Source organism: Astyanax mexicanus, chromosome 17 (assembly GCF_023375975.1).
Source record: "Astyanax mexicanus isolate ESR-SI-001 chromosome 17, AstMex3_surface, whole genome shotgun sequence".
In the NCBI taxonomy this organism is placed as follows: domain Eukaryota; kingdom Metazoa; phylum Chordata; class Actinopteri; order Characiformes; family Acestrorhamphidae; genus Astyanax; species Astyanax mexicanus.
In genome coordinates this window covers 39,255,313-39,267,052 of record NC_064424.1, presented here as the reverse complement: position 1 = coordinate 39,267,052, position 11,740 = coordinate 39,255,313, and the positions used below count along the sequence as shown (strand labels likewise).

The 11,740-nt window shown below is 37.2% G+C and overlaps 1 protein-coding gene across 1 annotated transcript; it reads right to left on the bottom strand.

Annotated features, from left to right (window-relative positions):
- Positions 1-550: 550 nt before the first annotated feature.
- Positions 551-6,838, bottom strand: LOC103028569 (fucosyltransferase 7 (alpha (1,3) fucosyltransferase)). Its single transcript, XM_007230832.4, has 2 exons — positions 6,679-6,838; positions 551-2,596 (listed from the first exon to the last, which is right to left on the bottom strand). Exon 2 carries the CDS (start codon positions 2,592-2,594, stop codon positions 1,539-1,541), a length of 1,056 nt encoding a protein of 351 aa, XP_007230894.3. The 5' UTR covers positions 2,595-2,596; positions 6,679-6,838; the 3' UTR covers positions 551-1,538.
- Positions 6,839-11,740: the final 4,902 nt, after the last annotated feature.

Here is an 11,740-nt window from a genome sequence, read left to right as displayed (position 1 = left end):
AAACAGAGCTACTCACTGTATACCAACTCTACCTCTTCACATCACAACTCAGGCATCCTAGTCTAAAGCTCAGCTACTGACGCAGAAAGCAAGTGTCTAATCTATTTTGTCTTAAATATTTGATTGATTGATTGATTGATTCTTTCATTGCCACACAACAGTGTTGGTAGTAATTGTGTTTGGTGCAACAAGATGTTCATCAACTCTGTTGTAAACACTACACAGACATACATTATACTACATACAGCTCTGAACAAAAATAAGAGACCACTTAATGATGATGTTTTTCCTTGATTTTACCAAATTGAAAACCTCTGGAATATAATCAAGAGGAAGATGGATGGTCACTAGCCATCAAACCAAACTGAACTGCTTGAATCTTTGCACCAGGAGTGGCATAAAGTTATTTAAAAGCAGTGTGTAAGACTGGTGGAGGAGAACATGCCAAGATGCATGAAAACTGTGAATAAAAAATAGGGTTATTTCAACTAGTATTGATTTCTTAAAACTTTATGAATATGAACTTGTTTTCTTTTCATTATTTTCTTTTTTGTTATTTCAGTCATTTCTCATTTTCTTCAAATAAATGCTCTAAATGACAATATTTGCATTTGAAATAAAAAAAAGATCTATAGTTTATAGAATAAAACAACAATGTTCATTTTAATCAAACATATTCCTATAATTAGCGAAAACAGATAAACTGATTCAGAAACTGAAGTGGTCTCGTAATTTTTTCCAGAGCTGTTTACGGTCAACATTATTCAATACAGTACATTTATTTACAAAACATTTAGTACAAGAAATTCTTAAAAGGAGGATTTCATCTGAGCATAGTTGAAGGGTTATATGGACAACAGTGATATACATCACTCAGAAGAATTTAGTAATCTTAGAGGGGGAAAACTCTTCTTGAAGTGAGTAGTATGTGTTTACAATAATCCAAAGATTAATTCCTTCAGCTTCCCTAATAAAGTAAGCTAAAAAAGATGATGCGCTGGATGTTAGGATCTTTAATTATTCTATTTGCTTGCTTAAGGATGTGCTGAATTTAAGTAGATTCAAATGAAGAAAGAGGTGGTCCAATTATCTTTGTAGCCTTGTTGAAAATATCCTGTAATTTATTAGTGTCTGGGTATCTGTATTTTTTTACAATACTGTGATTGATGATTAGATAACACTCTCAATAGTGAACAAATTGAATTTAACCAGTATTTTCTTACTGTGTAAACTTATTTAACTTGTTCCTCTTGGTTCACATTTGCTTTTGAACACTCTGGTTGGTAATACTGCCTTTTCTGACATACTCCTGGAACACATGTGAATCATACTGTAGATCGAGGAATGTGAATTCCTTCCTACAACTTTGGAAATGGAAAATCCCAGGAATCTGACACCAAGTCGATAATTCATGTCATCTTTCCACAAGATAACCCATACCATCCTCTGAGGCAACACTTCATTATACGTTTACCTACTGATATCCCATGACTGTTGGCACCTCAGAATTACACATAGTAAAAACCTTGCAGGTCAGGTCAGCCACGTGCCCATGCAGTCAGGTTATGGTATATCTTGTATGGAAGTGTGTTATAGACTGGGCAGATGTTGCAGAGCCTTTCTCTCCAGTCAGAAAACAGTTTAACAGTGCTGTTGCGATGCCAGGCGAAGTAGGACTGATATCGCTTTTCATCTTTAGCTAAGTCTGTAAGGAATCTGCCGAGTGCTTCTGGGGACTCAAAGTCATCCACGTGGATGAAGGAATGGTGTGGTGCCACCATCTCATAGTGTGTACGCGGAGGCCCCATAACCACTGGCACTGCGCCAGCCTGGAAGGAATTTCTCCACAGTTTTTCAGTGACATAGTGCGGAGACTCTGTGTTCTCAAAGGCCAGATAGAAATAGCAGCGGGAAATTGTGGGTAGCAGAGCATTCTTGTCCAGTGGCCTTTTCACTGCATTGCCGTAAACCTGCACAGGGATGGTGTTTTTCAGACGCTGGTACACTGCGGTCCTTTTGTGCCGTTTCTTGAAGTTACTGACCACCCAGCAGGCCAGGTGGGTCTTATTCCTTGGCACGGTGAAGATGCCAGGCTCTGCCTCACTTCGCATCAGCTTCCCGTACGGCACTGTGATGTCTGCGTCTGGCCGATATGACATGGTCAAGTTGAAGATGCCTGCGTATGGATCCAAGTTACCATTGTTTGTTGGGGCCTCCAGAGACAGCCAGAGCCACCGCTGAGCGCCTGAGCGAGGGAGATGAAGCGGCAGCTTCTGCCGTTTGGCCTTCAAATCATGGTGATGGAAGACCACAATATCAGCGGTGGAATAGAGCGAGCGATTATCCGCTAGGTGGCAGCCTGGGATACCATACATTTCCCAACATGGGTCCCCCGCTAAGCTGTATGGAGTGCGGAAAGGCCAGTACCACAGCAGAATAGTGATGTTTGCTGGCCTGTTTCTGCCACCAGGAGGAATCCTGGACAAGCTCACGAAGAGGCAGGTGACGACAAGTAGAACCAAAAGCAGGGGACTTAATTTTTTGATCCATCGTAACTTTAGCTTTGGGATGAACCTCCCAGGACCAGATCTCATCTCTGTGGAGAAAAAGTTAAATTAGAAATGGGTGTTAGCTTGGTTTTCCTCAAACAACTTTGCCAAGTCATTTTGTTTACAGTAGTGCCCTCCCCCCAGCAGCAGTTTTGTGGTTTCATCAGTGTCATTGTGACATTCACATCCTATGATAATGTGCTGGGTGTGACTACCAGAGCTGAGTTCATCAGAAGAGTTAGTATAACACACTTTAATCATTGCATAAGTTCCTTTATTTATCTCTGTTCTAGGAAAATATACTGTGTCTATTTTCTGTGTCTAGAATGTGAGAAAAACTATGCTGGCTTCAGGCTGGATACAGAGACAGGAGAGCAGCAAGTCATGTCTGAATGGAAGCTGAGTTTTCATTTAACATTCTTTTTTATTGGGCAAGAATGCTAACAGCTAATCTAGCAGTGAGCTGTCCATATCTCTGCAATGTCAGGATGCCACAGAGACCCTCATCACTACAGAACAGCCTTCTAAGAGAGATAGTGTGGGAAGCATGGCATCAAGTCAGTATTTCTTGAATATTAGACACAGGGCCCTATTTTAGCAATCTAAAGGTGTACCGTGAAGAGCACAGCTTGATTTAGGGCTTAGTGGTGTGTCTTTGGTATCATGAGGATGCAACAAATTATCCATGTGTGGCTGCAAATGCACAAAGGGCTAAGATAGAAAAACACACCCATAGGCATAGATATATTCCTAAACACAGATGCTATTTAAACAGTGCAGGTGCAAGCCGTAAAAATACAATGTTGGTGGGGTGTAAGATTGCAATGAGCATCGCAACGCATCTTGCACAGGGTGTAAAATAGAGCCCACAGCCTTATAGGGGTGATTCTCTGAATCAGTTGCCCGGTTTAATTTTCAATGAAAGAAAACCACAAAATTCATTACTCATCATTTAAAAGCACTAAGGCCCCTATCTTACATCTTGCACAAGATGCATTGTGATATTTTACCCTGCCAATAGTCTATTTTCACACCTTCTGCCTGTATTGCAAGGCCACACAAAGTGTACTTTTCCCGTTTTTACGATAGCAAAGACACACTCCCTAAATTAAGCTGCACAGTGCACATTTGACACCTTCACTATAGATCCCTAAAATAGGACTATAAATTATTTTTATTATGACAATCAGAAAAATATATTAGCCTAATAATAATGTTAATACATAATTTTGGATAAAATATGAGGAATTAATTTTACATGTAAATAGATCCATACTGTATTGAAATGTGTTGTTGGTATTTTCGACCTGTCATGTTGACGGTGTTATTTGATTGTTGATGATAAGAGGAAATATGAGGTAAATATGTATGAATAATTTACAGGACAATCCAAAAGATATATATAAAAGTTTTTATGTTAATGCATATCTCATCTACAGAAAAAGTTCCCATCATCTGCTTGACAGTCACATTGTAAATATTTCCAAATAAAAAATTCTACAAGGAATAAGTGATGATAAACAATCTCATTATACAGATTCTACAAGAAGTTACATGAATCTTTTTACATCATAATCATACAGTGGCCAAACTTTAAATATTTGTTTAATAAATAATATATTTCAATTATTTTAAATAAATAATATTAAGAAAATATGATCCAAAAGGCCCCCATTCTCAGAGAATCCCCCTCATAACCTCAGTGGTCTCACTGTTGTGTGTACTGTGTCCATCAATGCTGTCCTTAGAAACATTAGCAATGTTTTAAAAACGTTCCAGGAAGGTTAGCCTTAAAGTTACAGAAATAATGTTTCAGAAATGTCCAAAAAATGTGTGACATAATAATGGTTTGCATCACAACATTATTAGAACTCTTCTTACATAATGTTTCCAGCTACACAAATGTCAAATTTCTAAAACTAAAAATTAAAAAATTGACAAAATTGACATTTCACAAAACTTTAACCAATAATGTGAAATAAAATCTAAGTTTTCATTCAGAAAACATAACAGAATAAACATAACAACAACCTTTACTGTAATGTTTTACTAACCAAAAATGTGTTAGCAATGATGGCTAATCAGAGTATTTTTGTCTGTGTTATGAAGTTAAAGTAAATGTGCTAAGGTGAGGGAGGATTTTCTTATCTGTCTCTGGGTGAGGATGTAGCTGCAGGAGTGAGGGCAGGAATTTGAGTATCTATAACTGACATAACAGCAGGTTATGAACCGGTCAAAACTAAATAGGAGAACATACAGAACCCTAAGAAAGTGGGATTTAACTGCTGGATTTTAAATATGTTTAAATATGTTTTTTCGCTATTTATGACGGAAGAGGGTGATGGAGATGTTGTGATACAGGAAATGATAACACACTTCCTGGCAAGAATGAGAAATGAGTCCCTCACTCTGTAAACTGAACATTTTCTGACAGTCTGGAACATTGTGCTATTGTACTGTGTGCTATTAGCCGCTGGAACTGATCCAGTAGCAGCCTGTTACTGTTGAGCTTTGCCCCTCTTACACTCTTAAATATAAAGGGTCTTCACATGCTGCCAAAGAGAGCTATGTGAGTAATAGAGTTGTGTTATTGTGATTATCCCTCAAGGTGTAAATGTTCTAAAGGTTCAGCTAAAAGTTCTTCAGATTTAGATCTCCTTTACAAAAAAATAATGTTTTTTTATGGTACGAATACTGGTTATTCTATGGCATCACTCAAATAAATCAATGTGAAGCAGATGCCATTATGAATGGAAGTATATTTAAAAGCAATAAAAATGCTAAAATATATTTTCCATTAAAAAGTGATTTAGAGATCATTAAACTTAAAATTCTATTTAAAGTGTACATAAGTGTAGTTTGCCTGCAGTAGCACTGCATTAGAAGACTACACAATCTGTGCATCAATACACAAAGTAGTACATTTATAACATAATTCATACTCATAAGAAAAATACCTTATTTAATTTTGCAGAATTAGCACGAAAAGCACTTAAAAACCGTAATGTATTTAAGTGCACTTTTGTTTAAAGAGGGTGTACATTGATTACAGGGAATAACAGCAGATAAAGATCACAGAGATTAAGAAAATGACAAATTTAACAAAAACACAACTTTTGTACTATATACTTTATACACATGTATACAGTAAATGACTGGCATGAGTGATATCTATGAATACTGCTCTCAGGTAATGCTACACCTACTCTACTCTTTAGCTTTAATTACATGTACACTTTAAATCCACAATTTATGTGAAAAGTTAATCTCCGTACATTATTCAACTACACTGATGTAGGTAAAGATTGTGGCCTCATATACATCCAAATGGGATCTTTGAGTTAAATCAACTTATAATAACTGAGTTTAATCTGTTGCCATTGGCAGGTTCTTTTTTTTGGGCTTTTGGCAGAATCTACGAGAATAAAGGGCGTGTCTTCCGTTTTCTGGCCCTCATTGTCAGTGTGTAGTTATTTCCCCTCAGGCTACCGTAGGTAACCTTGTAGATGTTATATTATGATTAGCTGCCTGGTCTCTGTGTTGTAGGCTGTAAGAGCAAGCCTCATGTTCTGAGCTGCTGACTGTGTGTTGGCTGTGTGCTCTATACGGTTCACTCTATAGCATTTTCTTTGTCCAATTTTCTCATTTAAATCCATATTTTATTTAAATTAAACAAAACAAAAACACTAAATACAAAATCTATTTTTGTATTTACCTGAATTCAAAGAATTAGAATTATTGTGCAAAGTAGTTTTTTATGTAAATTCAATTAACTTTAAAATTTAATTTAACTTACAATTTAGGCATTATGTAATTCTAATTAACTCAGGTTTTCAGTAAACATTACCTTAAAGAACTGAGGCAACCTATTTATCCAGGCTTATTTAACCAGTGTAATGATGATAGTGTCAATCAACAATTACTATTTTACAGTGATTTGCTTGTAGTGCAAAACTCTGTAGTTACATGTAAAACACAAACTGGCACTGTTGGCACAAGCTGGCATTTACAGAGAGCAGAGCTCCAGCTGAAGCGGTGAGGGATCTGAGCGAGCTGAGATTATAATAAAGCTTCCTGTGCAGATACAGCTTAAAGCTTAGAGGTTGAAGCAGACAGTGAGAGGACTTACCTTTGAGAAAGAGAGAGAGAGCAGGGTCTGTGTGATGATGGGTGTGTGTGTGTGTGAGAGAGACACCGTGTGTGTGAGGGTGTGTGTGTGGATGCCATATGAAGGGCAGTATCTTGCCAGGAACAAGGTGGAGGGGTTGAGCTGTATGTATTGAGACAGACAAATGAGGAGTTTCCTGTTGTCACTCCATCTCTCTCTCTCTCTCTCTCTCTCTCTCTCTCTTGTTGTCTTTCCTTCTGTCTCTCGCTCTCTTGCACTCTCTCCCCCCTCTCTTCTTCACTCATTTCTCTTTTTGTCATTCTCACTCACATGTCCACACTCAGCCTGAAATGTTCCCTTTAAAGGCAGCCAAACCCATCATATATGAGATCACAGAGTGAAGTCCTCCTAAGGCAAAAGTGTTATATTTTTACTGTCAAAACTATTTATTTTGATGATGAAATGTATGATGAATGTCTGATAAAATGTTAAACAAGTCCTCAAATTCTATGCTGAGATGAAACAAATCTAGTAGTTAGTTGTGGTCACTCTGTGGAGAATGCTGTGCTCAAAGCAGTGGATTGTGGCTAAGTCGCATGGTTTAAAACGAAACAGCTTGGTTTCTATGTGTGTGTGTGTGTGTGTGTGTGTTTAGTGTCAGCAGAGCCTGGTTTGCAACACCTCCTTCCGTGCTGCAGTTCAGAGCAGTGTGTGAGGTTTGTGGTGAGTAAGATGAGCATGGTGTGTGTGCACAAATAGGGTTGTGTGTGCAGAGTAGCCTAGATGTATAGATCTCCATAGACATGCTGGTAGAATAATATTGGGAATGTATGATACATTTACTAGTGTGTGATTTAAACAAGTGCAAATATTCCTCTATCCCATAAACACACTGAGCACTCAATACTGGGTGTGGCTTCCTTTTCTTCTTTCCTCAAGATATTGGAAACATTTACTGGAGAGCCACATAAGGAGACAGACAGACAGATAGATCTAAAAGCTTGCTTCTTCTCAACATTCACTCCCTTAAAACAACCTGCATGACCTCAGACTTGAGCTAAAAATCTAACAAATCTAATAAATAAATATAATTTGTGTACTGTGAGATTGTTTCAGTGCACTAAAAAATCTACATGAGGTGTGAATGACCCCACCCATCCCTCACACAGACTCACTGCTCTCGCCTGGCAGAAGATACCAGAGCCTCCATCACTGGCAAAGAAACTAATATGAAAAACAGATCTGCAAAATCTGCATAAGTCTAATATATGGAAGGAGTTAGTAAAGAGTTCATGTTAACTTCGATGTAATCAGCTGGCCTTTAGAATCCATGTTTCTTGTTACATGGGTAATTCTTATCTTTATTATATATTGTGTGGAGATACCTGTTCAGTGTCTGAAGTTTCTGGTTAGTTTGCTCCAGCTAACAGCACAACGAATAGCAACAATGACAATATACTGCATTAAAAATGGCTTTTGTATAACATCTAGATACACAATTCTTACATACCAGGAGGGTTTGGGTTAGCTTATGTTTATATTAACTGTTTGTCAGGAAGCTCTCTGAAACGTAAATTACCAAAACTGCTCCTACACCCCTGGCCTCCACTACCAGACTCTGCAACAGATTCCTCCCCCACACCATCAGACTCTTCAACACACAGAGACTGACGTAACCTCCCCTTACCACACACACACACACACACTTAACAAACAGTGACTGAAATGATCTCTATCTGCATCAGAAATATTAACTGCTATTGTATTCTTCTAAATACCCTATATTCTCTACCTCAGTAACTGCTTTGTTGTAATGGCGTATTCCTATATATGCTACCATGTTATGTATTTCTGCAGATTATCTTCAGCACACACATTCAGACTGTAGAGTGTCTATACTCACTGTCCCACCTGCTTAACTGTCTAATCTGTCCTGCATTTATTGTATTTATTGTAGTGTTCTAATTTTGTGTTGCACGATTTGTTGCACGTTTGCCTTTTATACTATGCTGTCTATACGATACTTTTTGTTCCATGTTGCACCGTGTTGTTTTGGAGGAACGTAGTTTCACTCTATTGTGTACTCGTATTCTGATAGAATGACAATAAAAGCCTCTTGACGACTTAATAAATCTGGATCAACATTTTTAAACACCACTACAAAAGGGTAGAACCCCAAAATCATATATAGTGAATAGGGCACAGTTTTAAATACAGCATCAGTTTTGTGCTCACAACAGGAAACTGGGGTTATATTTAGCTGTAAACCTTTAGCCTTAAATCTTTTTTTTTTTCATTTAAAGATGTGAAAGTTTTATATTAGCTCCAGCTCAGTACATGACGTTACTTTACAACACCTGTGGTAAATGTGTCTACAGTTATGCCCTGGCACTAGTTTTGTTTTGAGTGTATCTGTGGGTGCAGCTCTTCCAATGCCCAACGGCTCTACTGAAGGGTGTTCTCTTCTCTTCCTGATGTTTCAGTTTGGTCCAAACTAAAATAGCAGTAGGGACCAAAGGACCAAAAATTGATACAGACAAAAGAGATGGTCTTTGTCCAGATCCACTGAATCATGATCCGGTTCAGTTCTTCTGCACTGCAAAAACACTTTTCTATCTTTCTATCTTATGAAGCAAACAGAAACTGCAATCCTTTTTCTACAACAAGTCCTCCTTTTCATTTCAGGGGCTCAAAAGTAATTGAACAAATGAACTGTTCCATGAATAAAATGTTCATTATTAATACTTTGTTGAGAATCTTTTGCAGGCATTGACTGCGTGAAGTCTGAACCCATGGACAGCAACAAACACTGTGTTTCCTCCATTATAATTCTTTACCAGCCCTTTACTGCAGCTGGCTTCAGTTGTTGCTGGTTTGTTGGTCTTTCTACCTTTAGTGAGTAAAACGCTGCTCGATTAGGGTTTAGATCTGGTGATTGACTTGATCTTAGTTTCACCCTAGGTTCATCTAGTGGTGAATCCTCTATATATGCTCTAATGAAGTATTCTCTGTATTGTAGACTGAGATACTGATTCACCTCTTCCCTGCAGAGTGTTCTTCACTTGGGTGGATGTTGTGAAGGATTTTAATTCACTGTGGAATTAATTAATGCAATCATCTTCCACTGTTTTGTTCTGTGGATGTCCAGGGCTCCAGTTCCCGAGTTCATCACTGCACTCTTATTTTACCAGAATGTACCAAACTTATGATTTGGCCACTCCTAACATTTCTGTCCTTTCCATCTTTCTGATGGATTTCTTCTTTTTTCAGGCTAATGATGCTCAGTGTCTCTTCCATTGAGATCTACTTTCTTCCCTGCATGTTATGGGTTCACAGCAAAAGCTTCCAAATGCAAATACCACACCAGGAATAAATTCTAGACCTTTTACCTGCTTAACTGGTGATGGATTAATGAGGGAAAGGCCCATGGAGCCCATGAAATGTTACTGTCCAAATATTTATGGACCTAACTGTAAACAGAAATGTGTAAAACTCAAGTAATTCACATCTATTACAGGCTCAATATAACAAATGTGCCATGTTTTTTTTTTTATATATACACTACCGTTCAAAAGTTTGGGGTCACATTGAAACGTCCTTATTTTTGAAGGAAAAGCACTGTACTTTTCAATGAAGATAACTTTAAACTAGTCCTAACTGTAAACAAATACACTCTGTACATTGCTAATGTGGTAAATGACTATTCTTGCTGCAAATGTCTGGTTTTGGTGCAATATCTACATAGGTGTATAGAGGCCCATTTCCAGCAACTATCACTCCAGTGTTCTAATGGTACAATGTGTTAGCTCATTGGCTCAGAAGGCTAATTGATGATTAGAAAACCCTTGTGCAATCATGTTCACACAACTGAAAACAGTCTAGCTCATTACAGAAGCTACAAAACTGACCTTCCTTTGAGCAGATTGAGTTTCTGGAGCATCACATTTGTGGGGTCAATGGACTCCTTGCACTCACGGCTCTGACGCATTTCCGTTTTCAAATAATGCGGCTCGGACGTTTCCGGTTGTATTGTTTACATTGGCCTGTATAGGCAAAACGTACATTTTTTACTAGCGAGAGGTCAAAATGAGTATCCAGCGTGAAGTTTTCAAGCCGTTTTCAGCACTGTTGTGTTCCTTTTTGCACGGCGTCTGCTAAGTTTTAAGGAAGCTTTAAGCTAATAAATCTAATAAACAGTGGCTAATGAACATTAGTCGGCACCACTTCGGTACCATTTCGCCATATTAAAGGTCTGTAGCAAACATTTCATACCAGACTACCTGGTTAAACCAGAAACGTCAGAAGCTTGGAGACGACTGGCAAAGCATGCAGTGCCACTGCTTTTTAAATGGAATAATTAACGTTACAGCACCCAGGCTCCATGTATTTGGGAGAGGAGATCAGCGTACTTGCCTGAATGATCCACCAGCTAGCATTTTTATTATTATTATTATTATAGCGAGATATTATTATTATTGTTGTTGTTATTATTATAATAGCTAATTATTATTATTATTATTATTAATATTATTAAAATATTATAGCTAGCATTTGTATTCTTATTTTTTACTAATATAGCTAGCGTTTTTATTATTAGTATAGCTTGATATTATTATTATTATTATTATTATAGCTAGAATTATTATTATTATTATTATTATAGCTATATATTATTATAAATTGTACTATTTTTATTATTATTATTATTATTATTATTATTATTATTATTATTATAGCCAGCATTTGTCTAATTATTTTTATAAGGATTATTATAGTTTGCGTTATTATTATTACTAGCATTTTATTAGACTTCCATTTGATAACAGGAGAAACTATCAATAATGCACCTAGCAAGCTAGTTAGCTATACTAGCTAATGCTGAGCTATGTGGGCTAACGTAAAATATAAGAAAAAAAACTTTGTAGTGTGTAGGTATGATATAGTTTATAGGCATATAGTTTAAAGCCTTTCTCTAGTTTTCTAGTGGTAGACTTTACTGGTCTCCTTGACGTTGAGGTTAATTTTTAGAAGCTCTTGTAAACACCAGCTGAAAATACTGCCATAACGAGTGTATTGGAAAAGC